Source organism: Clarias gariepinus, chromosome 22, assembly GCF_024256425.1.
Source record: "Clarias gariepinus isolate MV-2021 ecotype Netherlands chromosome 22, CGAR_prim_01v2, whole genome shotgun sequence".
NCBI classification, from domain to species: Eukaryota; Metazoa; Chordata; class Actinopteri; order Siluriformes; family Clariidae; genus Clarias; species Clarias gariepinus.
In genome coordinates, this window is record NC_071121.1 from 3,422,340 (window position 1) to 3,446,691 (window position 24,352).

Sequence of the window (24,352 nt, forward strand, 5' to 3'; positions counted from 1 at the left end):
TATTGGGCCATAAAAATGCCATTATTATTATTTATTGTGTGGTACAAAAACACTTGAAGGATGTGACAAAGTCCAATAAAAAATTGGAGGTTATCAACTGTAGCTATTCATTCAAAAATTATATATATATATATATATATATATATATATATATATATATATATTTTGCACTTGGGGAGCAAAAGCTGGCTCATGTAGTGCAATTCAATAGAAGAAAAAAATATGCTCTAACTGATCCAAAAGGTAATGCTAGTCCCAGTCAAAAGGAGTCAGAACACAGAGTGCGCATGGTGTTGCACAGTTGCAGACTGGTCAAAGTACCCAAGCTGTCCCGTGTCCACTGACAGAGGCACCTACCATGGGCCTGTTAGCAACAGAACTGGACCATGGAGCAATGGACCTTACCTAAATTAGAAGCTAAATTAGAGTCGAATTACCTTATTAAGCTGAATCAACAATGCTTGTCTCATATGAAGGTCTTCTGAGTAGTTAATAGATAAGTTTCTGCTCATCGAGCCCTGGATGGGGAGAAGATGTCAGCCTATCAGCTATGTTCAGATCTTACTATCAGCATAATATTCAATTCAATTTAATTCAATTTTATTTATATAGCGCTTTTAACAATGGTCATTGTCTCAAAGCAGCTTCACAAAAAATTAAAGAATTTTTTTTTTCAGAATATGAAAAACATTATAAACTTTGAAAAATTAACTTTGCCACAGTGCCAAGAGTATTTCATTTAAACAAAACTCAAACTTTAATGATTTCAGAATGATTTAACTGAATACATTTTACACATGTATACACTTACAAAAATTAAGATTTCATTTTCATATTATGTTATGTATTTAGGATTTACATTCAATGCCATATAGTATGTCTTAAAGAGTACAGCACTAACATCTTACCATCATATCATAATTTTTTATCTGCCGATAAGAATGTCTTGTTGAACTCTGAAAAGCGCATGCAGGAAAAATAATGTGTTAAATACAGTGGTACCTGTGTTAAGTATAACTAATTTGCCAGTGTGTTATTTTGCTTTGCTCTTGTTTCTTTTAGGTAATTTAAATCTTTTTGGTTTAGTTTTGTGTCTTACCTGGTCTAGTCTATGTTCATGTCCTTTATATCTATATATATTTGTCTTAAGATTAAACTAGCTTTAGGCTACATGGTTCTAGATATGTCTAGATTCTCAAAACAATTACATTTAAAAAAAAATTTTTAATACTGTTTACTGGTTTGACATCTTATATCTTGCGATATAAGATCCTCCTCTTCAGATCCAGACTTAACCTTTTAGGCTTTGTTCACACGGGCGTTAAAATCGAGCTTTTTTCTGGTGTTAGTAGCGTCTGGTAAGCGGATCAGGCGCAGAGGGTTTTCTACACATAGGAGTCAATGAGAGTTTACACAGGCTTTAGTGATGTGCGATTGTCCGGCTGCGCATTTTTCCAGCTGTGCGTTTATATGGCGTCAAAAAAACATTGCATGCATTTTTCTTGCCGTTCAAATCCCAATGAATGCAAGGAAAACTCTTCTCATGCGTGTTTTTCGCGTTCATTTTACTTTTTGAAGGATATATCCCATGATCCTACATGCTATACATATGTAAATGCGGAAAAAAAGCTAAATAAAATGTCTGAGCAATGTGGCATTGCACCACCTGCAGCAGACAATTAAAAGTGGAAACTGACATATGACAGTAACTGGAAAACTTGCGCGGAAATTTCCACATTTTTTCATAAACCACAAAAAAACTCCCTTTAATTCGATGTTGCGCAGTATGCGGTATTCGCTGAACCAAGTAGTGGCGGCGATATTTTCTCGAATATGCACATGCTACAAAACAATCTTGCTGTAATGCCAAATGCTAAATGAATATTGTGTAGTTCATAGAAGTATTTTTTTAGGTACTTTTCAAGTATAAAGACATTACATTTATTGTCAACAGTCTTTGTTAGTTTATTATTAGGAGAAGACATTTGAAATGTATTTTGAAGTCTAAAGGTTTTGTAAAAACTATAGCAGCATGGATGACATTATAATTTTTATTCAAAGGTCAGGTCAACTCCATGGTTACAGGTCAAGTACGGAAACTGAAAAATATATATTAATCTTTAACATTGTGGATCTTAGAGTTTAGCATTTTGATTTGCCAGATAAACTTTTTTTTTTTTTTTTATCAAGATGTAAATGCAGATTGTTTTCTTTCAGTTGCACTGCATGTACAAATGTTTTAAAATGCTTGCTGTAATATTATCTTCAGTGAATATAGGATTCATCTACAGGTTATACAGTAAATGTTCAATTTGCAATGGCAACTTTAGTTTTAGCAAACATTCATTTCATACCTAATTAAACATTGTTTTCGTTGTATTTGTGTAATTTGTTTATTAAAAGCTAAACTGAATTAAAGCTTGCAGTTTGCGTATAACCCTATTTTGCCTTGACACCAAATGGCGTCACAAATCTAGCAATACAGACATTGTGTAAACGGGAACCGTGAATACACTTTTTTTTTTTTACCATAGTAATACTTACCCGTCTTAAAGATCTCCTAATCATTTGTTGTTCAATGCCTGATTCAAAACCCTGCAGAAAATAAATAAATAAATGAATAAATAAATAAATAAATAAATAAAAAAATAAATAGGGATCTGATGTTTATCACAAAGATGGTCAGGATTGATTTATTCTCTGAACCCTGAGCTTGTGTGAGTTATTGTTCTGTCATTATCATGTTTCTAAATAGTTGAAAATGCTAAAATGCTATCTGAGTTAAAGGAAGCCTAAAATCATATTGTGCTAAAAGAAGCTTCAAAATTAGTGAGAAACTAAACTAAATCATAAATGTTTTATACAATATTGAACACATATAATGACAACAAACACACAAAGGTTGTGTTAATTTTTATAGTCTTTTTTCTTACGTGTTTAATATCATAGCAATAGAAATGTATAACGTGTTTAAGTTTATGACGGCAAACAAAGTAGCAATAGTTAAAATACTGAATAATAAATTGTACTGTGTGTTGTACTAGATCGGTGCTCAGTGAGATCACATACATTTTGAAGCAATGACTCCTGTGTTGAAATCACATTTTGAGCACCTAGAGGTTTGGTTGTATTCAAAACATTCTCGCTCATGTCCAGTTGGGGTATTTTGGGTGGCATCTTTATGAAAAAGATAATATCAAGAACACTTGTAACACAAAGTTACTACATGTCCACATGCTCCTTTGAACACTCACATTATAAATCAAAACTTCTAATTCTGCATTTACGTGCATTTTATATGAAAAATAATGACGATAAGCGACTTTCATATTTTACCATTTGTAATAAAAATTTACAAGTGTAAGTCAAAAATTATCCGCACTCTGGTTATATTAAAACCTCCATTGGCCGCACTGTCTTATCAGCTCTTTTCAGACTACTGTCTTTTTCCGTCACTGCTGTGCAGGTGTAAACATGTTACATTAGTTTATTTGTAACAGCAGTGCCCGCAAGAAATGGATGCTCCACTTGTAATTTCTACAGAAGGAAAGCCGCGTGCAGTTATTTATTGTTTTTTTGTGGTCTGATGGTGTACCTGGTGCTGAATCAACTCACAGAAGCGTTTGGATATCTGCAAACAAAATTTGGACCAATACTCTAAGGAAGTTAAAAGTTTCTTAAGGAGAATCATTACTGGAGACAAGAAACTGATTTATCACTGTCGCGCAGGTTAATTTGCTTTACAGCAGTGATTATGTTATAGTGTGCACTCACTTGAGTGTTCAATGTTCCCTGTTAATTTTTCCGATAAAACAGTATTTCTGTAAGTGTGTGTGTGTGTGTGTTTGAAACTCCAATAAGACAGGAGGAAGGGTTACTGTATAAGACAAACAGAGGGAAAGTGGAGGGGCTTAATCCTCCTCTCCTCTTACTTTAGCTTTACACACACTTACACAGCGCATGCACAATTTTTTTTTTTTTTACTTTTAGGTAAAGTGCAGGTTAATTTGTTTTATTTTTACTTTATATTTTGTGTTATTTATTTTTATGTATTTATTTTTTTGGGCTGTGGAACAAATAATTTGAGTTTCCATTATTTCTTATGGGGAAAGTCACTTTTAAAAAAGTAAATTATGCTTTTTTCTAAAAGTTAATTGAAATGAATTCTACAGCCAGAGTGCAGATAATTTTAACTTACCATCATATAATTTGATAATGTATTCATGATGCGTAACAATAATAATGCATTTTCAGTAACCTTGCAGTCTGTGCCAGGTGTCTCAATGTTGGAATTAATAAGATACCAGTCAGGAGTCTCATCACTTGGGATCATAGTTTTCTTTTCTTTGCAGGAGAGCAGAAAAGCCATCAGAAGAAACGCTGTAGACACACAGAAAAAGGCATTTCCATTGTTAGATTTGTAAGACATGCCTAAGGATATAGTTTAAAGACATCTTTAATTATTAATGAGTAACATGGTTCATTTCAAAAAGTTACAAATGCAATCTGTCTTAATCTTGCAAATGAATATTTCATGCATAAATTATTTATAAAGAAATTCCTTTCTTTTTTTCCTTTTTACTGAATTATGATTCTATTTAAATAATGCTGCTATAAAAAATAGTGTCAATGAGCAAAAAGCAAAACAATCTACCCAAACTAATAATAATACAGTACAAAATGTTTAACATGCTGATAAGTTAAGCCTAACATTTTTCAGCTGAGCCTCTGTTTGAGTGAATAATCCACGACTTCTCATGAGCATGTGACCTCTTGACACCCCCTCACTTTCTCTCTCTCTCTTACACACACACGCACGCACGCACACACACACACAGCAGACCAAATCGTCATTAGCATGGCCCTCCTCCAAACAGCGCAGCCATTTACTTTCTTTTCATTTACTTACATCTGAACTGAGTTGTTGACATAAGTCACTGATCAATAGCTCATCATATCAATTTATTCATACAGATGTACACTGAAAAAAATATAACACTGGCTCAACTTAAAAAAAATGAAGTAATCTGTCACACCTAATTTTTTAGCATTGATGTAATGTAAATAAAACATTTTCATGTAACTTAAAACTTTTAAGTTCATGTAAACTAAATTTTAAAGGTATATTAAACAAAATTTTTTAAGTTGTTCTAAATCAAAATAAATTAGTTGGCTATATTACTTAATCTAAATATTCTGCTAAATCTAACCCGAAATTATAAACTTGAATTAAACCACTTTTTGAATGTTTGAGAAAATTAACTTTAAGTTGCATCAAATAAAGATTTAAGGGATTATATATATATATATATATATATATATATATATATATATATATATATATATATATAAAGATACTTTGGATCAACTTAAAAAAATTGCAGTTGTAGAGAAGTTACATTTATAAATGAAGACAATGAACAAACAAGTTCTCCTCCGAAAACATTTATTACCATCCTTGAAACCATACCATGTTGTACTCAATAAAAGACAGAAAACAAAAATAAAATCAATAAAACAATGCATTTTTAATAACTTAAGCTTAAAAACTGTATAATCCTATTTGCAAACCATGTGAAAATCTGACAATTGTTTGACAAATAGTGTGACCAAAATTTAATATTTTAATGTCAATATAGAATATGTTCCCTAAATATAGGCTGAAGACAGTCCTCTTCCTCCCTGAGGACAAACAGGGCCATCGAGCACCTCTCAAGTTCAGCCTGAGCTTCACCTTTCTAAACAACCTAATAAAAGAAAGCACATTTGTTAGACAAGTTGCTCTATTTGGCAAAACAGTGTCTGATGTATGAATGTAAAAATCACTTGATGCTCCCTATGAGTGCAAAAAAACACCTAGGATTATGATGCATTAAGTTAAATTTAATTATGTCAATGAATAGGCCAAAACAACGAACATACATATACACACACATTATATATTACATTATATTGCCAAAAGTATTGGCTCACCTGCCTTCACATGCATATGAACTTGAGTAACATCCACTTCTTAATCCATAGGGTTTGATATGATGTTGGACATTTGCAGCTATAACAGCTTCAGCTCTTCTGTAAAGTCTTTCCACAAGTTCAAGGAGCATGTATGTAACTAATGTAAATACATACTATGATTAAAAAAAAAAAATATGGCCCTGTGTAAAGTTTGTGCTGATAATGCCACTGACCTCGTAACATTTTTCAGTCCTAAGGTTAAAATGCTTCATGAACAAATGCTTACCAGTGATTAAACAGTTGGTCCACTTCTTCCACTAAATACACCATAAGACATTTCAGGAGATACTTTCTTCATACATTCATCTCCAGGCTCTAGGCATGTAAAAACAAACATAGTATTATGTTAGGCTTTTAAAGCGTAATAAAATGAACATGGCAGACATTGAAACCTGTATTCAGACAGCATTCACTAACCTGTGAAGCTGTGAAGTTAAACTAAAATGTTTTATTCTGCTAGTTTTGTTTTAATTTAGTGCGTCACAGCCAACTTGATTTGGATGCCTTGCTCAGCTCCTGTGGCTTCCATTCACAATATTACATTTAACACCAAGCTAATTTCTGTTATTTTTGAGTGAGTACATACAAGATCAAGAACTTGAAGATGAAGATTATATCTCTGGTCTTCTCTCTGGCAATTCCTCCCTTGTTTCTGATGATCTCAATTAGTTTGTAGTGTTGCTTGACCAAGGAAACCAGCAATCTTGCTTGAAGTGGAGCAGTTGTAATTCTCAGAGACTCATTTTTGATCTAAAAAAAAAAAAGTAAAAACAAAATTTGGACTGGCTCAAGTTCTTAGCAAATCTTAATTACAGTATGTATAGAAAGAATCACCACCCCACACACACCTTTAAAATAACTGCATTCTGTTGCTTTGTAAGTGCTCACTACTGATAATACAATAAACCAATAAACATAATTCAGTTTTGCAGGATAACTAAAATTATTCTCTGATATTATCAGATAATTCAACTACTAATTTTCAGTGCTCTGTCATTTCGAGGGAGTTTATTTTAGGATATTTAGATTACACTGACATTTAATAAATTCACGGCAATTCTATTGTATCATTTCCATTTCAAAATTTATCCACATAATGTTTTTATTTGTGGATTCTGGGACTTACCAGCAGTCTGCAGTATGGGTAAAATAATGCCCTTTCAGAAAAGCTAACAGACATTTAAACACAAAAGTGAATAAAGATTTCATGTTTACTTTTAAACTTCATAGTAATGGCTAACCTCAGCTTGTTGGTCTAAGTGACCACTAGCTCAAAGTCGGACAGTGCTCCGCCCATTAAGCCATGCTACTATTACCAAGCAAATTGGAATATATATATATTCCCATTTTATTTAATTTACATGGTTAATTTAATCGGTCAACTTGTGGACCTTTGTACTTTTACTTGTAGTAACGTTAAATCAACGTGAAAAATTGCTGCCAGTATTAGGGATTATATACTGATAACGTTAAAAACGTGTCATAAAGTGTTACCAGTATGTCAGGAACATGTGCTAATGCCCTGTTTCATACGAGGGAATATAGTTTTAGTGATATTACATTACTTACACGTTAGCAAGTCCAGAAGGTTTTAATAACTATAAGTACAGTACAAACATCACTCACTCCAAACTGGCCGTTCTATGTTTAGATCACTTTCCTATTAATTTTTACATCGTTAACCAACGGTAGTTAAATATAATTAATTTCATTTTATTCGGCACAGCCGACTTAGCGTAGAAACTCCTGTGTTTTCGAAAATAACCGCGTTAGTTTGCTAATGCTACTGTAAGTAATACTGTATAGGTGTTTTTAGCCAGCAAACACGGACGCAAAACTCAATCTACAAAGTAGTTGTTCCTAACATAAATCATAAATTTGCTCACGGAAGAGATACATTTAACATAAAAATGACATGAGTTTGCTTTCTTACCTGTTATTTTCTTTGAAAAACGATGGCCGGCAGCAGAACGGGATTCAGTCCGCGATAATACTACATCATGAGGTCACGTGCCACGGCGAACTTTTGGTTTGAAGTAGAAATTGTCCTTTGAGTGAACGAATTAAATTTAAGTTTAACCAGGAGCTGAAATGTATGCTTTTAAGCAACGTAAAAATATCAGTTTCGTATAGGAAATAATTTTTTTTTTCATCAGATCAATGTAGAAAACTTACTTTGTATCAATGACACAGCAGTTTACTTTATTTAGTGTACCTGTTCTACATGGAAATTTACAGGTTAGTTACAAAAAGATTTACTCTGTCAGAGCCATCAGAACAGTGGCAGCTGGAACACCTAAAACACATGCAGGATTATTTTTTATAATCTAAATAAAAATGCTTTTCTAAACGTGGGCTATTGTTATTTACTTACAATATTTGTTAATTTAATTGAAATGGGGTTTGGGCTCCGGGATGTTGAGCATCATGATCCTTATCTTTACTTTCTGTCACGGCGTGCGCCTGTGATGGGTGTGTGCCCAAATCTACTATCGCTACTCGCTCACCCTTTAGGCTCCCTGAATAGGCGGCAAAGTGACGGAGCCGCCTATTCGTGCCGGCTGGCGGTAATTAACGTTAATAAGAACACACCCGCAGTCAACAATGGCGACATCTGTAGCTCTGCTCCCGGGAGTCTTGGCGAGGGTCGTCAACAGGGTTTGCGCCTCTTACTGATAGCGCCCTGTTGGCCGACCAGAGTGTGGTTCTTAGATCTAATATCTCTCCTCGACAGCTCACCGTTGGTGATTCCAGTGAGGAGGGATCTTCTGTCTCAGATGCAGGGGATAATATTTCATCCCTGGCCTGAGCTTTGGAAACTTTACGTTTGGCCCCTGAACGGAACCAACTAAGTCAAGCTGGTCTTCCAGTAAGCGTAATTAAGACTACGTTTGGCCCCTGAACGGAACCAACTAAGTCAAGCTGGTCTTCCAGTAAGCGTAATTAAGACTATTCTAAGTGCTAGGGCTCCCTCCACTAGAAAAGCTTATGCCCTCAAATGGAATGTATTTGAAAGTTGGTGCATGACAAAACATGTAGACCCAGTCCACTGCCGAATTGTTTCAGTTTCTGCAGATCTGTGGGCTTCTGCCCTACGTAGTACTCTCAGAACATACGTAGCTGCTATTTCAGCCTGCCACGTTCTGATTAATTGGGTTTTCGTGGGAAAGCACCCTTTAGTTGGCCGTTTCATTCGTGGAGCTAAATGGTTGAGGCCACCCACTAGAGCCACTGTCCCTTCGTGGGATTTATTCGTGCTTGAAGGTCTAATTGACACCCCTTTTGAACCACTAGAGTCAGCGCCTGTCAGGTTTCTGACCCTTAAGATGTTTTTTCTGATTGCCATTACCTCTCTAAAGAGAATTAGAGATCTGCACGCTTTGTCCGTCTTCCCATCCTGCCTAGACTTTGCCCCTGGGACTATCTTCCGAGCGTTCCATTCTTAACCTTGCACCCTGTGGATCTTGAAGCTTTCTGCTCTCCGCCTCCGGAGCAGAAGAGACTTCACTTACTGTGTCAACTACGTGCTCTCCAGATTTACATCCACTGCACCAGCCAGTGGCGTAAGTCAGAGCAGAGCGTAAGTCAGAGCGGCCATCACTACACAGACCTTGTCAAGCTGGGGGAGAGATGCTATTGCCCTCTCCTATGAGGCGCGTGGGCTTACTTATCCTCTAGGAATTAGGGCTCATTCAACCAGGGGAATCACCTCATCTATTCCGCTGGCAAGAGGTATTCTCCTGCAGCAAGTGTGTGACGCGGCAGGTTGGTCCTCTCCGCACATATTTGTTAGATTTTATAGTCTGGATGTTCATGCTACTCCGGGCTCACGGGTCCTCGAGTCAGCCTCCCAGTGATAGTTCTAAGACCTCCTCGGCCTTTGTGCGCACACGCTACACAACCTTGGGGTCCAGACACTTGCAATGCGGCGCCGTTGGTATTTTTCGTTCCCATTGCGTTTTCATGCAGCATTGAATGTAGCCTTTGAATGGGAACATCTCGGGTTACTTTCCTGTAACCCTGTTCCCTAAAAAGGGACACGCTGCGCTGCCCTCCAATGACGCACTGCCTGCATGACTGGGCGTCCCTTCAAAATCGATCTAAGGAATGTTTCCGGTTTACCCCTATTAATAACCCGGGGGGACCAAGGTTATATAAGCCAAAATTTGGCATTTTTAATACACACATGCTTCACAACCGGCAACATGAAGAAAGATGTTCCCATAGCGTTTTCACGCAGCATCTCGTTACAGCAAAGTAACCTGAGACGTTATCCTGAAACTAGTGTTCCATTTGCCGGGGCATTTGTTGGCAAATTGGTGACTCTCAGTCCATCCTTTCTTTAAAAGGGCCTACTTCTTGTATACTAAGACATAATTTGTTCACTTCTTTAACAGCACTTTAGCAGCATTTTTATCATCTTGTAATTTCTACTTGTCACATTGTTATTTGTCTTATATTGGCCATGTCTCAACTTTTTTTTGGAGGATGTTGCAACCACCAGGTTTGAAATGAGTGCATATTTTCAACAAACAATTACATTCACATAGTAAATCATCAAAAAATGTATTGGTGTAGTGTTTTTTAATATACTATAAGATGGAGAGACTTTACAGATGACTCTTTCTTGCCAGTCTCCACACTGCTTTTTTTTTTATTTGTATTAGTTTGTAACCTAGTATTGTAACTCAATGTGAGAATCTATTCAATAATAGAAACTACAAAGCGACAAAATCGCTCTGGATAAGAGCATCTGCTGAATGCCTAAATGTAAATGTATTGGGTGACAATGGGTGAAAGCATAGACCTGATTATGGACTTTTGACAAAAATAGTATATAAACATATGACACATATAGGCAACAATAATACAGTTCACTATCATGATTTTAATTGTATCACATAAAAAAAATTATTACCAGGCATCATAAGCAGGGCTCCTAGTAGAATTCCTATAGCTATTATATGAAGGCGGGATGATCGAGGTCTTGGTCTTCGACACACATCTGCTTTCCCACAGTCACAAACCATCACTTGTAAGATGTTAAGTGCCTCCACCCCCTGTTGGTCCAAAATCTTAAGTGGAACAGTATAATTCCCATATGGCAAGATGTTTAAACTGATCAATGAGGTTTCAGTCCCTAGGATAGTAATGAGGATTTATTACAAACACAGAAAACATACAGACAATAAAACTAATGACCATGGAACAGTCTAACTGGAACATAAAAACTTAGGTAAATGTCGGCAAGGATGACGATGAGGTCAGATTATGTATGTTCTGATTTGCCTCTGTCATCCAGTGCGACATGCTGTGTTTTGGAATGTGGTTCGCTGATCATTTATTATTTAAATTCCAGATCTGCTTATTGCATACTGCAATCTGCTTGTTGCATACATTACATATGAGCTATAGACATGTTTGTATTAAACCTTAAGCAAGTGGACTCTCACCATTTTTCTGACTCTTTATTAGACTCTAACACTGGAGCCTTTTCCCAAAAAATAAAGTGCAAGCCTTTGAGATCATTATGTGATGTACTGTAACAGCATTGTACACTTATTTTAACTACTCACCTACTATGCTTTTCTCAAGCTTCCACAGGTTCTGCAGCTCCTGATCATCTCTTCCAAGCATAAAGGTAAAGGGTCCACTAAAGGGAAAAGCATCTGTATCTTCTGCTATGAGTCTGACTCTGTCAACTTTATTCACACACATCACTGAAGTGTTGGAGGTAAGATGGGGTGCATTATCATTCTTATCTCCCACATAGACCACCAGAGTGCCTGTACTGGTTGCAGGAGGTTCCCCTGTATCACAAAATAAAATGAGAAACATTACACCCAGTCGAAAATGTAATGATTCAGTTTCAATGTAATGATTTAACTTAAACCCCTAATCAGTCATCCTGACTAATTTAATGAACTTTCAAAATTTTAGCCCAATGAGTAATTGTTTGATGTGTAAGCAGGTATAGAATCACAGCACATTGTACACACTCCTTAAAAATCTTTTAATGCCAGGTCTTTTAATACCTAAGAAGGGAGCATTTAAAGATTTGATTTGTTTAAATTTATTCAGTGTTTAAATTAATTTACACATCTATCATTACACAAAAAGAATATAAGCATTAGACAGGAGATATTCCAGGTCATCTTAAAAGGGTCCAGTAGGGTTGAGATCAGGGCTCTGAGTAAGTTAATCCAATCCAACCCTTATAAAACCATGTCTTCATGGTGCTTGTTTCTTCATAGCAACATTTTCATGCTAAAACAGGTTTGGCCTCCTAGTTCCACAGAAGGGAAACTGTAGTGTGATAACATTATATAACAATTATATGCTTTCAACTTTGTGAAAACACTTTGAATAGGAACTAAATATGGGTGTGAGGGTCATGTCCAGCTTTTAGCCATATAGTATACTATGAAAGGGGAAAATCACTTGAGCTTATGCTGTTATAGGAACTGGAAAAAAGGTTATATAATCTCTTTTCTCAAAGACACCATTAAGATGCATCAACATATCAACATCACATTTATATTAAAGGTTATACACATCAGGTCCCTTATTTTACCATCTGTTAGCGACCCACCAATTTTAAGACCTTGTATGAATGTGTTCGAGCATTTTGAACCTGTCTCCCTTTCTTTTTTTTAGAGGATCTGGTATCCAGTAGTAAGCCATCTGGCTCTCCTTTTGATGTTACCCCTCCTAATTTTGTTAAGGAAGTTTTCCCCACTTTGGGTCCTTTTATTCTTGCTAGTGTGATGCCGAAAAATTTTAAACACGCTGTGGTGCAACCCTTACTAAAAAAGTCTGGCCTGGATCCTTCTGTTTTGTCAAATTTTAGGCCTATGTCTAAGCTGCCTTTTTTGGCCAAACTTCTGGAAAAAACTGTCTATTTGCAACTGCAACCCTTCCTTGATGAACAGGCAATTTTGGAAGTGTTTCAGTCTGGGTTTAAAACTCACCATAGCACTGAGTCTGCTCTTTAAAGAGTTTTTAATGACATTTTTTTAGCAACCGACCCTTGAAGATTCTGTACTACTTGTGCTTCTAGATTTAACAGCGGCTTTTGACACCATAGACCATGAGATTCTTTTATCCAGGTTGGAACAGTGGGTGGGCATTACAGGCTCAGCCTTGCAGTGGTTTAGGTCCTACCTCTCTGATAGAACCTTCTGTGTTAATATAGATGGTTTCACTTCCAACTCTGCTGCCCTTCCTTGGGGGGTACCACAGGGCTCCATTCTTGGTCCACTTTTATTTTTCTTGTATTTGCTCCCACTCAGAGCTATTTTCTGGAAATATAACATCTCCTTTCATTTTTATGCAGATGACTGTCAGGTTCACCTCCCATTAAAGCACAGTGGTGTATGTTCTGTCAAGCTTTTTCTGGACTGCCTTGTTGATGGTAAAAGATGGTTGGCTTTTATTTTCTTGAATGTCAATGAGGAAAAGACCGAAGTTATGTTGTTTAGACCCAATGTCTCCCGCAAATCTCCTCGCTTTGTCCTCTCCACTTTGGCCCCATTTGAGAAAGCCTTGATTACAAATTTGGGTATTAAAATGGATCCTACTCTAAAAAAGGATAGTCACGTAAATGCTGTGGTAAAATCCTGGTTTTTCCATTTGAGGCGAGTAGCAAAGATTAAGCCTATATTGTCAAGGCGGGACCTGGAATCGGTTGTCCATGCTTTTAGAACCTCTCGTCTTGACTATTGTAATGCTTTGTTCTTTGGAATCAGCCACACCACTATGGCTCACTTACAGTTGGTGCAAAATGCCACAGCTCATTATTTCACTGGTATAGGCAGACGAGAGCATATTACCCCAATCTTGGCTTCCCTTCACTGGCTTCCAGTGTACTTTCGGATCTGTTTTAAAATTCTTTTAATTGTATTTAAGTGTTTAAATGGTCTTGCTCCATCTTTCTTTTGGAAACAAATTCCAAAAACCTGATGCAAACTTCAAGGTGATCATTCCTTTTCAGTAGCTGCTCCTCAACTATGGAATGTGTTACCCTTACTCATTCGACAAGCTCCATCAGTGGCTGTTTTTAAATCACGGTTAAAAACTCATTTTTACTCTCTGGCCTTCAACCCAGTGTGAAGCATTTTATTAGGATGTTTTTGGTTTTATATCTTGTTTCTCTTTTGATTATCATTATTTTTATTATGACTATTATTATTATTAGTATGTTATTGTGTCGCTATGCTCTTAGTTGTTTCTTTTTCTTGTTACCATCATTTTAATTTTTTATTTTAATTTTTTATTTATCAATTTAACGTTTTATTTTAAAACACCCTGCTGTTTATGGCCTGATTGTTGACTTTTGTCCAGCACTTTGGTCAGCTTTGTTGTTGTTTTAAAGTGCTTTAGAAATAAAGTGGTATGGTATGGCATGGTATGGTATGGTATTTATTATTAGTTACATAACAGCACATTCAGGTTTGTTTGAGGTTAATTTGTTTGTGCAGTACACCTACAGGTTCCAGTAGAATGTTAGGTATGTCTGAGCTAGAAGGTCGTACCATCATCTATCGCTCGCATCGTGACAGTGTAGGTACTGTTCTGGAGATAGGGAGACTCATGGTCCAACTTCTTCACCAGGGTAATCTTGCCTGTCTTTGGGTCTATGGACATCCACTGAGCTGGATCATGTACTAGCTCATACCTTGAGACACACATCAAAAAAAATTCAGCTCTTGAAAAAATCACAAATACACAAAATTTACAAAACAGCAGCTTCTGGAGAAGTATCTTTCAGATGTTTCCTGGATTGATTTGATTATTTAGTTGAGTATAAATGCCACTTGGTTTGAGGTTTTCTTTTTTTTTCCCCTAATGTAGTGAACTTCATACATTTGTGTCAATTAAGTGTCAAAATCATTTTTAGGGCCACTGTAGCACGACTGTATATAACTTCATGGCCATATATACAGTATAACTCTGTTACTTTTCACTCATACTGTACCTAATGTTTGCTGGATCTGAATCCTCATCTGTGACTGTGGGTGTATACAACACATCTCCCGGCTCCTCCCCCTCAATCCTGTAAATCTTCTGAATTTTATTCCGAAACACGGGTGGGTCATTCACATCAATTACTTTGACAGCAATTTTAGCCGTGCTGTAATTTTTTAAAGCCTTTGGTACAGGAGTAAATGGCCTTCCATTAATGCATACAAATAATGGCTCTTCATTTTCCACTCTTACTTCCAGCTCAGCTAGAGTAGTTCTCTCATAATCCTTTCCCTGTGGAATGAGGAGATAAACATGCACACTAAATATATTTCTTAAAGTGCATTTTGTTTTTCTTTAATAAACATTTTTATTCGCCAAACTGAAAAAAATTGGCCACCAGATTTACTAAAGTTTTGAGAATGCTCATTTTCTTTGCACCTGTGCATAAAGAAGCAAGAATGAAAGGCTTAAAAGGCAGAAATGTAAAGTGAAATGTCTGTATAAAATTGCAGCATTTAACCAATCAATATAAGATTGATATAACAATCCTTTTACGTACATATCATAGCAGGGTTCCACTCAATCTCACATTTGTTCTTACACAATGTATAAATGAACAGGCCCCAGCGTGGGCAATCAATCTATTACATTCCAGAACCCTGCTCCCAGCCGAATGGCGCCATCCCTTATCTCATCCGCATACATAAAGCATCGTGTGTGAAACGAAGCCGCGGGGAACTTAACCAGGCATGGGACAGGAAGTTCCACTGTGCCTAGAGACTGAGACCAAATGCTGCAAATTAAAGCCAAATAAAATGGTGTGAATCGGCGATCTGGTAAACAAAGCAGACAGTTTAACAGCTCCACCCCAACTTGGGGAGGAAAACCACCAAGTCACACTTTGACACTGGCATTGACCCCAGGACACGGGTTGTGCCGTGTTTCACCTCGTGGCTCAACGAACAAAGAGGCATACAGTACAGCAGAGACACTATTTCAGACAATCTTTAAAGCGTTTCAGCATGGCAAAACTATATATATATATATATATATATATATATAATTAGTATGTTTTATTCCTGTGTGTATGTTTGATTTAGTCAAAGAACATTGGTGTACACAAAAAATTGGCCACATGCAATAATTACTTTATGAAGGTACTAAAAACTTCCACCGTATGGACCCCATGTGACAGCTGAAACATCAGACTAATGTATGCACAAAAGGGGCAATGACCCGAGGTGTGGCTAAGCCCCGCAACCACATCCAATTGGACTAATCATCCGTAGGACGGACTGACCCTGAAGGGTCAAAAACCCAAGGTCTAAGCAGCCCTGGCACGTCTGAACATCATCTACAGGTCTGGAGGCCGGAGCAAGCTCTCTCTTCGCTCAGCCGCTCTCCAAGACCTTCAAAAAACCTCGTGGCAGAACTCTAAAGTCCTGCAACGAAGAATTTCTAAACCCAACGCATTACTGAAGAGCTTCCTGAGAAGACGTCATCTTTTAATTTTAATTCAGTTCATTAAAATTAACCCGAATCCTTAAAAATTGCATTCATCTCTGACCCAGAGCTAAAACCCCTCCAACCACATGGTAAAAATAGAGACCCAAATAAGAATAAATATGTTTAATATTTATATTATACAAGAATGTAACACACAAAATTTCTAAATTGTAACATTTAAAACACTTTATCTTTCATCTTTTCTATCCTAGGAATTAAAATTACATAATAGGCAAAATAACTAATAAAACATATGGTGGATTTCTTATACAGTATTTACCTTGATGACAGTCAGCACTCCTTCATTGGTAATGGGGTCTGTTTCTATCTTGTAGTTGCCCTCCTCATTACCCTTCAGAATAGTGAACACTGCTCTGGATGCTGGAGTTTTGGGAGTGTCCTGGTCTGTCACAGGAATCCTTAAAATCTCCTTATTTGTTTCCATCTCATTGACTTGAGCACTGAACTGGACCAATATAATTATGTATATGTTAATACGGTTAATATATATAAGGTAGGTTTTATTATTATTATTATTATTATTATTATTATTATTATTATTATTATCATTATTATTAACAAACATAGTTTTACAGACAAAGTAAACCTTCCAAAATCCATTTAAGCAGCATGTAAGACAATATTTTCTTTTTAGTTACTTTACACACATCAACTTTGGTGGGGCAGGTGATGTTCTATTAAAAGTTTGGCACTGCGCGTTTGAGGTTGATGTGTTAAAATATCCTTCATTCTCCCTCAGGATCTCAGTTCGGATGCGGGATAAAAACTGTTGAATTGTGTGTACATTGTATAACAATTTCTTAAATACTTGAACTTTAGCTTCAGAAGAAAAAAAAAAAAAACTACTGTGTTTGACTGATGGCACTTATTGTAGTTAGTAACCTGGTAACCCAGGTTTTTGGAATTTATTGGTTTAAAATGAATGAAAGCCAGTTTGAAGGCAAAAACAAAGAAAAAGAGGTTGCAGCAGGCGTGAAGGCAACCAACCTCACCGGCGCCATCTTGGAACCAAGATGCAATCTTGAAAGCAATCCATACATTATGTCATTGATAAGATAAAAGGGGTGGTATTGGAGCAGACCTTTCGGGCTCCAGTGTATTGCATTGTATGAAAAGTTTGCAAATCCTCACCTTTGGAAGAGTGAAAACAGGTGCATGTGTGTTGGAGTCAGTGATGAAGACATTTATAGTTGCAGTGGATGAGAGTGATGGCTTTCCATGATCCCGAGCTTCAACAAGGATTTTGTAAGACTTTACTTTCTAAAGCAAGCGAGGATATACATTATATAATGTTAAACATACACTGTCCCAAAAATGCAGTACTGTAATAATCCTTTATTTAATAATTCAAGGGTGGCGATGTTATATTATGCATTAACATAAATAGTATATATCAATGGTAACATAATAGCATAAACAAAATGTTTTTAACATAAATTGTATAACATATTTGTAATAGAGGTACAATATGTTGTACAGTAATATATGTATTTATATTGACAAACGTAAGCTGTGTTTATGTTCACACTCACATCATAATCAAAGCACCCGATAAAGCCGAGCTTTGAGACCAAGCTGTTTTGCATGCTAACAAAGGGTTTCAGGAAAAATATTGGAACAGCTGGATACTGAGACACTATTCTCATTGAGATGCGAGAGTTGTCTTTGCCTTCCTCATCTCTGTCGCTGGCTTTCAGTGAATATGGAAGTATACCTAATGCAGTGAGAATTGACCGTGATTAGAATGCTGAAATGTATAATTTCGACATATGGATCTTAAGAATGTTTGCCTAATGAACTAAAACTGTGCCAAAATTTTGTCTTGGCATGTACTGTATGAGCGACTGAACCAAGCTGAACTGAAGTGAGTTTACGTATATCTTTTCATTTTCATACATTTTTTATTTACATGTCTCTCCACATGCAAAAATATGATTATAGTGTTGGAAATTATTCAGTAATATTGGTAATAGTTTCGAGTGAAACAGATAATCTGCATTTACATTATTTCCTATGGAAAAATGTATTTCGCAATACAAAATTTTGCCTAATAACTCACCTCCACCACTGTAGTTCTGTTTAATACATCTATGAAACTTTGAGAATCATTTTAAACCATTAAACTTTTTATTCTCTTCTTCTTCTTTTTCTTCTTTTTCTTCTTATTATTATCCTTTAAGCTTGAACTAATTATCAGCTAACATTTTTGGAAAGTTATGTTAATAATGTCATAGTGATAGTTATTTTCTACTCAGAAGCCAACACTAACACCAGAAAATTATTATTATTAAATGATCCCTTTACAGACCAGCAAATTTTATATTTTAACATCATATAATTGTATGCCGCTTTCTTCAATATCTAAATGTCCATAAATTTATTGACTGACCTAAAGTTTCTTCACACCGTTCATAATATAGATATAAGTAAATATTAAAAAAATTACATTATAAAATTACACTCCTTCTTTTATTAAATTTTATTGCATAATAGTTACCTTCTTTTAGGTTCTCTGGAAGGTATACAATTAAAATATCAGGAAAAAATACTGGTGGATTATCATTCTTGTCTGTTATGATCACATTGAAATATAATGATTTGTCAACCAAGGTATCATTCTGATCCAACACATCAAACTGCACCTATGATTAAAATATATAATAAGACAGTTTATGCCTCATTAGAATTCATTGCATTGAAAAAAAATAATCAATCAATCAATAAATCAATAAATCAGATGAATGTGAAATCAATCAATTAATCAGATTTATGTGAAAAACTGATAACTTACTTTTAAAATAGAATATGCTTCTCGGTCTAGGGGCTTGTGTATGAAGATTTCACCAGTTTTTTGTTTAATCGTAAACACACCCTTCGGTTCCTCTGTCACACCCTGACCACTGAGACGGAATTTGGTGGCTCCATTTATGTACTGATCGTTGTGCAACTGAGGCCAAAAGTGTAAAAGGTAAGACAAGATTTAATGAAAAAAAAAGAGTCTAGAAAATCTGACGTAAACATTGTATAACATAGCAGCCTGGTTATAGCAATCTTTATTTCATTTACTATGGCATGTAGCTAGGGTTAGAGCTACCTACAGCGTGATTCAGTTATGAGAAGATGTTACATCATTATCAATGTTACAATATTTTCTTAAATTAGAGATGTCAAATTAAGTAGAGGTGAAAATGTTTAAGAGAATCTGTAACTGAATACTTTAACTTTTAATATTTACCCCTTAAATTACAGGAAAGAAAGTGCTTTTTTAATTCATCATGCTTCTTTTTTTCTATTTTAAGTATTTTAGATATTATTAATGTTATAATCAGCATACAACATAGAACTATCCTACGTTGTCTTTGGGTTAGTGTTCTATTATTTACCAATAATTCAATTTACTAATAATGAAACCTAATTTATTTCAACATTTTACCTCTTTAAGAAGTAAAGTTCTTGTTTAAACAGTTATATTTTAAATAGTTAAAAGAGTATCTTTTTTTTTGCACTTAAATACTTATGTACATAGTGAGTATTTACTAATTCTGGATGTTTATGGTACATTCATTTATATGTAATTGTTATTTTAAAACTTTTTAAATGCCTGGCTTTCAGTCAACTAGATTTTTGGTTTTACACCTCTTTGTTTTAGACCTGTGTGTAATTATAGACTAAACAAACCAAATATTTAAAACCTTTGGATTGTTATATGAGATTAATATTAATATTTGATTAACACAATTTTATAAAACATAGGATAAACATACTTTTAAAATAATCTTATAAATCAATTTGTTGAAAATCCAATTATTAGGTTTCTGCAAATGTACAACATAAAACAGTATACACAGATGTATTATAAGGAACTGCATCTATATATCTTGTCAGTTACACCGATGTCTGACAAGAGGTACCTGTGTTAACAGTTGGGGAAAAGGTCCAAGAAGGTTCTCTTCAATTTCAAAAGTAGACAGCACCCATCTCCTCTTGTTCCGAATAAGAACATGCTATATAATATCAAATTCCAATAGTTATTATTAATAGCACAAGTCCATTTTATTTTTGTATTATAATACATCCATCAGTGGGATAAGATAATTGATACATACACTTGTTTTTTCATTTTTATTCTCCTGGCTCCTCAGTTCACCAGGTGAACTCTCTGCCCACTGCTGAAAACACTAAAAACATACAAAAAAGACAAGCACAAATACAGACATAAAACTAAACCTGCAACCTGTCGGTTAAGGCTGTGGGTTACTGGGTTACTGATCGGAAGGTCGGGGGTTCGAACCCCAGCATCGCCAAGTTGCCACTGTTGAGCCCTTGAGCAAGGCCCTTAACCCTATGTGCTCCAGGGGCGCTGTAAAACTGGCTGACCCTGCGCTCTGACCCCAGTTTCCTAATTGGGATATGCGAAAATTGAGCAATTTCCCTCTGGGATTAATAAAGTTCTAATTATTATTATTTTAATTATATATACATGCAAGTGTGAGTCTAAAAATTCATATATATATATATATATATATATATATGAATATATATAATAATTTCTTTTCAACACACTTTGTCCAACTGTCAAAAAGCATTCATAATCCCTGCCGTTTAAGCTGAGCTGTGAGCCATAACTGCACTGGCTCATCAAAAGTGAAGAGATTTTAAGTATTACAATCACTCAGAAAAATGAATGGATGCAGGGTTTGAAACTTCCAAGTTTATTTCCTCATTTAACTAAATCAAATTTCATCATGAAATAAAACGTGTTAAAAGAAAAGTCAATCCAGTCATGGATGATGGCTAATAATCAAGGAAACATATTTTAAACAAAAAGCAGCAAGTAGCTAGACATCAGGACATAGAGCATAAGTACCACTGTTATGCAGATGACACCCAACTTGTTCTCTCCTTTCCTCCCTCTGACACTCAGGTTTCCACCCGGATCTCAGCATGTCTGGCAGACATCTCATTTTGGATGGCTGCTCATCAGCTGAAGCTTAATCTCAGTAAAACCGAACTGTTGTTTATCCCTTGTGACTCATCTCCAGGTCAAGACCTTGTGATATCCATGGACAACAACCAAATCACTCCCTCAACCACTGCCCGCAATCTTGGGGTAACCGTGGACAATCATCTGTCATTTTCCCCACACATCGCTAACCTTACTCGCTCTTGTCGATTTCTTCTTTACAATATCAGAAGAATTCGCCCATTTCTTTCTTCACAGGCTACTCAGGTGCTTGTTCAGTCCCTCGTTATTTCAAGACTGGACTACTGCAACTCGCTCCTGGCAGGCCTGCCTTTGTCCACGATTCGTCCTCTGCAACTGATCCAGAATGCAGCAGCACGACTCGTTTTTAACCTCCCCAAGTTTTCCCACACCACCCCACTCCTCCGCTCCCTGCACTGGCTTCCTGTAGCTGCCCGCATCAAATTCAAAACACTGATGCTTGCCTACAAAGCTAAAAATGGCCCAGCACCCACTTACCTCTCTGCGCTAATTACACCACGAACTGCACCACGTTCCCTCCGATCCTCCAGCACTGCTCGCCTCATCCCACCATCTCTCAGGGATCGAGGGCGGCATTCATCCAGACTCTTTTCTGTTCTGGCACCTAGGTGGTGAAATGAACTTCCTCTAGATGTCCGTACATCAGAGACTTTGACTATCTTTAAACGACGACTCAAGACGCATCTGTTTCTCCAGTATTTGGACTAAACCCCCCCGAAAAAAAAAAAAAAAAAAAAAAAACTCGTTGTGTTGGACTAATGGTACTTAGTTATTAACCTAGTTAACCCAGTGTAAGTATGTATCCAATGTTGTAAACATTAAAGCACTTTTTGTAAGTCGCTCTGGATAAGAGCGTCTGCCAAATGCCTAAATGTAAATGTAAATGTAAGTACATTGCGTTGGCCTGGAAAGCACAGGTCTGAGCAGGTCAAGAAGCTCCATAATCTGTTGCCTTGGAAGGCGAAACTTTTTTAAAATCCTCAGGCAAAATATGATAAGGGCTGAAGTTTTGCCTAAAGAAAAAAATTACATGAACCACACGATTCCACGGATGGCACCATCTTCGGTTTAGCACAACAGCACGCTGTATTGCTGCCATATCTGTGGCTTTCTGGACACCACCATGATTACCCATGTGTACGATCTTTGCCACTGTTTGCCGCCTGTTCAATATTAAACGTAATTGCCAATTTGAATGCGTTAGTCACATTATGAAACCGGCTAATTAAAAGTCACTCTATTAGTTCTGATATAGAATAAACTTCTTAAACAGGCCTACAGTATATTCCATCATTAATACGACTTTGATAACAAGCCATAATGTGCTTGCATACACCCCAGATTTATAAAGACTGCTGCACAGTGGCTGCAAGTAGCATCTTGAGCTGAAACAACGCTAAGAGTGAGTTAAGGTTGGTCCAGACCAACCAGGCTTGTTAGACAACATACCAAAATGAACGCCACAGTAAAGACCAAAAAGCTATCAAACTCATTTTTAATTATTTTTTTTTTACCGCCGAATAGAGTGTCATCAATCTAATTAGACAAATCAGACACACCACAGTTTTCTTTATTTAACAGTTTATACAAGCACTCTATAAGTATTTTACCTATTAGCTAATACAGTATGTTTTACAATGATTTAGTTTACTTTAAATTGCGTATATTGTATTGTATTATATTATGTTATATTAGATTGGATTAGATTAGATTAGATTAGATTTAATTGCTTTATACATAATAATAGCCAAAAAACTCTTAAACAACAATGAAAACTGCAGGTTTTTCGAAACTGGTTGTGTTTGTGTGTTTTTTTTATTTAACCTCTAAAGCGTCCCTCTTAAAATTACTAGATGTATGCTGCAAAAAAATTATAATTAATACTTTTATGAACAACCTCCAGGGGCAGGGGTGAAGGAACTACAATCCACTAGATTGGATTAGAGTGAATGTAGAGAGCATAAATATAGAGACCATTTCACAAGATGCAATCAACTCATCAGCATTAAGACTTTTGACGTAAATCCAAAACATACGTTTTAAACGTATGATCCAAAACATACAAGCTAGTCAGTCAAGCATGGTACAGGTAGAGTGAAAGCTTAAGTAAGTGCATGGTTTGCTTTTGAAACAGGCTCACTAACCTTTAATGAAGATGAAGCTCATGATGGTATCAAAAGTAGAAAGATTCTTTTTGCGAATAACAAAGAAATGCCTCCAGTTTAATTCTATAATGCATCAAAACAAACTGCCAACATGATTAACTTTATCAGGGTGGTCTCCAGACCTTAACCTCAACTGAGCATGCATTTTATATTCTAAAGAGGAGCCTGGAGTTAGGAACCCATCAAAACAAAACAACACCTAAAAAAAAAGCTGTTACAAGCCTGGAAAGGTTATGGTGAACTCGGGATATGCAACTTTTTGCATGGCAGGAGAGAAACCTTCAAATGAGGCACCAATGCCCTACCGTCAGCATGTTTCTGCCCAGCTTTTGACCAGGATCCTCCCTGAGGCGAATATAATAACCACTACTCTACAGAAACTAGGGATATGTGACCAAATATTAATTTTTCTTTACTTTAATGAACTTTAATAAACTTTAATGAAAAGAATATTTCATATGTTTTTTTTTTTTCCTAAAAATGGGGAGGCCACCCCAAATTTTACAATTGTTTAAAACATCTAAAGTGCTTAAATTCTGGTGCATTGTTTCAAATTCAACTTTTGATCTTAAACCGATGAAGGATCTCAATCGTAAACTAGTAACAAAAAATGTAATTTAATTAGTTCAATCAGCGAATCAATTAGTCTGCACTGCAAGTGAACTGACATGTC

At 36.0% G+C, this 24,352-nt stretch overlaps 1 protein-coding gene across 1 annotated transcript; it reads right to left on the minus strand.

Annotated features, from left to right (window-relative positions):
- Positions 1–896: 896 nt before the first annotated feature.
- On the minus strand, positions 897–22,639 carry LOC128510323 (cadherin-like protein 26). The gene is made up of 16 exons (XM_053482529.1): positions 22,598–22,639; positions 20,616–20,687; positions 20,421–20,513; positions 19,301–19,456; positions 19,007–19,151; positions 18,042–18,223; positions 17,641–17,769; positions 16,769–16,954; positions 14,993–15,273; positions 14,550–14,692; positions 11,592–11,825; positions 10,934–11,155; positions 4,259–4,380; positions 3,070–3,177; positions 2,545–2,595; positions 897–956 (listed from the first exon to the last, which is right to left on the minus strand). The coding sequence occupies exons 1-16, from the start codon at positions 22,637–22,639 to the stop codon at positions 897–899; spliced, it is 2,226 nt and encodes a 741-aa protein (XP_053338504.1).
- Positions 22,640–24,352: the final 1,713 nt, after the last annotated feature.

Bases quoted from the DNA above. Each gene is read 5' to 3' on its own strand.
- LOC128510323 (XM_053482529.1), bottom strand. From the start codon at position 22,639: ATGGTGGTGTCCAGAAAGCCACAGATATGGCAGCAATACAGC. The intron at 3,178-4,258 runs GTTACTGAAAAT...TTTTTCATAAAG, and splicing joins CACCTGGCACAGACTGCAAG to ATGCCACCCAAAATACCCCA. The intron at 2,596-3,069 runs GTATGTGATCTC...TATTTTCTGCAG, and splicing joins AGGAGTCATTGCTTCAAAAT to GGTTTTGAATCAGGCATTGA.